The 6,000-nt window shown below is 38.2% G+C and overlaps 1 protein-coding gene across 1 annotated transcript in view; it reads left to right on the forward strand.

Moving 5' to 3' along the window:
- The window catches only part of ADGRG2 (adhesion G protein-coupled receptor G2), a 51,099-nt gene extending 45,464 nt beyond the window's left edge, over positions 1-5,635 (forward strand). The window contains exons 14-16 of the mRNA XM_082244372.1: positions 699-800; positions 2,292-2,444; positions 4,753-5,635. Of these exons, the coding sequence (XP_082100498.1) occupies positions 699-800; positions 2,292-2,444; positions 4,753-4,916 (419 nt within the window). The 3' untranslated portion in view covers positions 4,917-5,635. The remainder of the gene's footprint in view (positions 1-698; positions 801-2,291; positions 2,445-4,752) is intronic.
- The last annotated feature ends 365 nt before the right edge of the window (positions 5,636-6,000 follow it).

The following is a 6,000-nucleotide window of genomic DNA, read 5'->3' on the forward strand; positions in this document are numbered from 1 at the left end:
TATTCCAGATGAGGTCTTACTAATGATTTGTACAGGGGAAAAATGCTATCTTTCACTCTGGAGTCCATGCCTCTGTTAATACAGGAAAGGACTTTGCTTACTTTGGGCACCACAGCTTGGCATTGCATGCTATTATTAAGCTGTGCACATTTATGCACGTTTATTATCCTACGCTCATAAATGATGCTTGCAAGCTCCACCCCAAATGTAGCTTTGGTGCTTTTTTTTTTCTTTTATGCCTCTTAACGCTGCTCTTAAAACAGACCTCAAATTCCAAAAGTTCATGGCTACATAGGCTAACATAGAGCTGTGTTTAGAGACAAAAAAAATGCTGTATGTTGGTAAAAGCAGCATTTTTTATATTCATGTGCATAAGACATTAGTCTTTTAGCCTATAAATTGAAAAAACTAATAACCCAGTATATTAGAGAAGGACAGATCAAATGCATTTGTCTTGAGAACATATTCTTTAACACTATAGCTCTTGTTACATAAGTTTGCCTTCTTCATCTGTACATTTCTGAAATTGTTACACAATTTTATTTTTTTTTGTAAGTCTTTTTTAATAATCAATCTAGAGAACATGATAATTTGCTGTGTGCCCCGTTTTTATGATCACTACTCATTGAGTTAATAGGGTAATACTATAGACTCTAGAAACTTCTTTTCATATGATTCCAATAACTTATCTTTCTCAGGTTTCTTCATATTTTTCTTCTACTGCGTGGCAAAGGAAAATGTCCGCAAACAATGGAGACGATATCTTTGCTGTGGAAAGTTCAGACTGGCTGAAAATTCTGGTAAGGTTTTTAACTGAATGAAATACATAAACATCAACTCCAGATAATTTATTTTTATTTTTTTACTAGAACAGGGCTGGTTAGAGCTGTGTTCATTGCCGTATCTGTCTACGGAACAGGAAGTGGGCAAAAAATTCCCTGATGGTGACAGACAGGGATATGAAAAACATTTTTTCAGATTTAGATTGCTTAATGTAATCATCGAGAAAATGTACCCATAAACTGGATACACACTATACAATTTTCTTTAAATATTTTCCTTTCGATTTACCAAAACCATATAATATGAGGTCAAACCTAAACACTTTCACTTTGTATGCAATCAGGCAAGCCCTTGCACTGTATAGTTGAAGGTAAATCTAAAGGAAATCTAACAACAGAAGTTGTATCGTGTGTATCCAGCCTATCTCTTTCCAGGTGATGAGAGTAAGACAGAATAGGATGTGAAGGGAATCTCTCCAAAAAAACATTTCAAATCCAACAGGGGTCTAAGCCTTTACCACCCTAATTAGATTAAAAAAAGATTGGGCTGGAGTTTGCTTTCAACAATATCACCATAAAAAAATATCCAGTTACAATATTTGAAAATCTTGAGGGAAATAAACATGGTTCCTCAATAGCCCCAAAGGATAAAAATCCATTATTTGTGCACTAAATGTCTTTGCAAACCTATATATTACCCTGTAAAAGTAGCAGTGACATCACTGTGCTGTTCATACAGTAGCCTGTGCAGAGAGGAGAACTGTGAGAGAGTCCTAGCAGGTAAGAAACAATAGGAAGGTGGGAGGAGTGTAGAATATGGGAGTGAGAGGTCGGGGGGGGGGGGTGACGTAGTGTTTGGGGCTCCTTATGAATTATCAGGGCCAGCTGGGAGGAGTTTTAGTAAGGTTTAAGGGTTGGAGGTCAAAATTTATGGGGAGATAGTGTTGGTGCCACGAAAATATTGTATTCCAATTAAAATCGTATATATAATATATATATATATATATATATATATATATATATATATATATATATATATATACACACACACATTTATTAAAAATATACATTTTGTTAAATATTTTTCATTTATATAATTTTATAAAATTTCCTTGTACATATTTTTTATTTTGTAACAGAAGCCTTTTGTATTTACTTCATTTAGACTGGATTAAAACAGCAACAGATAAGCTAAAGAAACAAACTTCCAAGCAAGGAGTGTCCAGTAGTTCCAGGGGCTCCTTATGAATTATCATCAGGGCCAGCTGGGAGGAGTTTTAGTGAGGTTTAAGGGTTGGAGGTCAAAGTTCAAGGGGAGATAGTGTTGGTGCTACGAAAATATTGTATTCCAATAAAAAAAAAATATATATAGATATATATATATATACACACACACATTTATTAAAAATATACATTTGTTAAATATTTTTCATTTATATAATTTTATAAAATTTCCTTGGATATATTTTTTATTTTGTAACAAAAGCCTTTTGTATTAACTTCATTTAGACTGGAGTAAAACAGCAACAAATAAACTAAAGAAACAAACTTCCAAGCAAGGAGTGTCCAGTAGTTCCAGCAACTCCATTCAGTCAACAAGTAATTCAAACTCAACGACATTGCTAGTATCCAATGAATACTCAATGCACCCTAATGGCAATGGTAAGTTATACTATACTTTTTGGGGTTGGTTTAATGCTTACCCCTGCAGGAGACGCTAGATAAAGTGGCTTCTCTGTTCTGCCATGACTGTTTTAGCTGCTGGGACCCCACTCACACACCTGTATAACTTAAATGTTAGTATGCTACCACTCTATATCAATGCACAGAAAATAGGCCACAAGCAGCTAGATAGTAGAATGAAAGGAAGGAAGTATTAAGGCAATACAGTTTAACAATGCATGAATCAATAAACAGGAAATCTAACAGGTTTAAAGATGGTGTACTGGATAATGAGCGCTTAGCTATAAGTTGGCAATCAATTGAACTGTAGTGATGCTATACCAAATTTAACTGTTGCAAACAGGGTTAAAAGTATTGGCATCTGCTAACCCAGAAATACAGGTCCTCATGTGCACACTATGTATACAACTCCAATAGCAAGTAGGTATATACATTCCCTGGAGGTGTCTCTAAGTACCTGGCACCCAATTGTCAATGCTAACCAGCTGTCGTTTGGGCCCTTCTGTAAGATGGTGCGCGAGTAGCTCTCCCTTTCAGAGTGTGCAACACATGGCTGAGGGGCTGCTAAACAAGAAGCAGTCTCTATTGCATAACCTGGGTTAGTGTTGAGATAAGCACCAATGATTCAGCTCACCCCTCCTGGAACACTAGAATCTGGTCCAGATCACTTGGCGGTCTGCCGTCCCCGAAGTCTCAGTCCTAACCGATCAGTTCCGCACTGAGGTAGGCACATACGGAAATGGGTCTCCCCTGTTCTGGTACCAAGATACAAGGACTCTCTGTGACTCAGTTTGTCACTCTGGTCCTCACAGGCCCTTCCTCTACTCGAAGGACACAGCAAGTATATCCGGTTCTGGTCCCCACACACCAAGCTTTTCTCTCTTTGTAGGCATACACAGCAACAGGTCCACATGCACTGGTTTCCCTACACTGTCTGCCTTGCTCTCCGGTAGTTAGCCAGGGAAAAGTTCTGTTCTATGTGGCAGGGACTTGTGGGCCTTATGGGCCATACACACTATACAATTGTCTTTAGATTTTTTCCTTTAGATTTACCAAAACCATATAATAGGAGGTCAAATCTAAACACTTTTAATTTGTATGCAGTCAGGCAGGCTCTTGCACTACATAGTTGAAAGTAAATCTAAAGGAAATCTAACAATAAAAGTTGTATAGTGTGTATCCAGCTTTAGAGTCTGCAACTCCATTAGCTTTGATTGTACAGCAGCCCATCTGGACTACATTTCCCCTAATTCCTTGCAGACAGCACAACCAAGTGGTAGGGTGAGGTGGGCAGGACGCTGACATACACAATCGCCTGCACACAGCCAGCTGCTTGGGGGGGTTGAACACACAGCCGCTCCTGTTGGCAAATGGGCTACATGGTATTAATAGCAAACATGGAATTTACTCAGCACAGGACTCTGAAAATGGTGGACATCAAATAAACCAGGGGTCTTCAAACTATGGCCCTCCAGTTGTTCAGGAACTACATTTCCCATTATGCCTTGTAATGTCCGTGAATGTCAGAGTTTTAAAATGCCTCATGGGATGTGTAGTTCCGCAACAGCTGGAGGGCCATAGTTTGAGGATCCCTGAAATAAACGATCATCTCTGCCTTGTGCAGTAAAATAGTTTGAAATCCCTCTTCTTACTTACTTTACTTACAGGTTCTCTTACTAGGGCAGACTTGCAAAGATATTTACTGTCGTATTTGTGTTCTTTGTTTGCTGCCCCTTTAAACAGACTTTGATCTTTTAGACCATCTTCCCCTGGAAAAATATATAAGCTATTAAAACAATCCTTTTTATATAATTAATTGTTAAATAATTCCTAAGAAATAGGTAATTTGATGCATTGGTCATGTGATTTTTGCAAAAAACTGGTACAGAGTACAGGCAGAGCACCTCACTTGTCTACTCAACAGGAACAGCCACTCTCCCAAGCCCCTAACCATTGGGGTTATTTACTAAAACTGGAGAGTGCAAAATTTGGTGCAGCTCTTCATAAAAACCAATCCGCTTCCAAGTTGAACAAGCTGAAGTTAGAAGCTGATTGGCTACCATGCACAGATGCACCAGATACTCAGTGGAGCAGTTGATTAAATCTTCCCCCATGTGACCACTTTTTTGTGATCCATTGAGCTGAGGAAAATGATCTATTATGTTGCCTTAGTAATTGTTTCTTAAATACTGCATCCATTGCATTGCATCCATTATATTTTGGTTTTGTAGGATACAAAGGAGTCTATTTATAAATGTTTCACAAGCATACCTTTTTATCATTAAAGGCAATGTTTTCAAAGAAAGAAATGGCGTTACCTTCATGCCTCAGAATGGAGAAGTCCAGCTGCAGGAGTTTCAAGGAAGATCACCCACCTGGAATGGAGATTACCAGAGAACTTCTATGAAAAGGACTAACCGTGGCAGTGTGCATTTTGTTGATCAAATCTAGTTTTAGTTTTTACTCCTATGACTTGAAATTTTATTTCTCCATGTGTGAGAAGCATTGGCTGTCCTACTTCTACATTCATTGAACGTAGCTGCCTTGGACTATGAAGAACAGCTGAAATTCACTTTTATTGGAAAGGACAGTCATTCCTCTTTTTTTTTTTTTTTAAGTGTCTTTGGAGTTAGCTAAGGTGGACAGACGACATGGACATATTAATTTGTGTCTGTATTGCTTGTTTGATGGATTGCTCACCCCATAATATTCTCCTTTACTGTATTATATATATATTTAATTTATATATTGTCATTTTTGCTATAGATGTACAGTTTCATGTTAAAAACTAGATCTGTGAGATGTATGAAATGGCCAAAAAGGTTTCTTATACAACTGCAGATTTCTTGAAACCCAGTTACTCTGGAAAAAGGTGCATGTCCTCCCTTGGCAGTCATTTACATGTTACAATTGACACAGTATGGAGTATTCTTCTTAAGTTGTAAATGTGACAGCTGCCTTCTAGCTGCCTGTCATTTTAAAAAGAAAAATGAAATATGCAGAGGAGACTTGATTCATCATGAAAATGATTATCTAGGGGGAATGTACACTTCCTTTCTTAAGTAACTACTTACCTGAAAACAAGAGAAAATGCATCTGGGTAGCAATTTCCGTTGAAGCAGGCCTTCTACAGAAATGTAGGTGACAGCACCACACCCCCCTGGGAAAAAATAAAAAATAAATTAATAAATGAAAAAAATAAAAGAAAACCTTAGCTTCTGCTGTTCCCAGGAGGCACAGGTGAATTGACTATGGGTCACAATTGCATATCAGGAGAGCTGAGTGCTCCAGATCCCACAAGAATGTTCTCCTTTATTGTGATGGACCACACTTTCCTGGGATTTCATGACCCAGCTCTCTCCATATTCGACAATGAGCCATGTGACATCACCTGTGCCTCACAGAAACATAGGAAGCTGGTTTCCAAAGTATTTGTTATTCTAAGAGCTGGTTCACACTGGGGCGACTTGTCAGGTGACCTGGTCGCCTGAAAAGTCGCCGTGGGTCGCCTGCCATAGATTAGCACAGGACCCGT

This window comes from Pelophylax lessonae (genome assembly GCF_965119305.1).
Source record: "Pelophylax lessonae genome assembly, chromosome: 2".
NCBI lineage: Eukaryota > Metazoa > Chordata > Amphibia > Anura > Ranidae > Pelophylax > Pelophylax lessonae.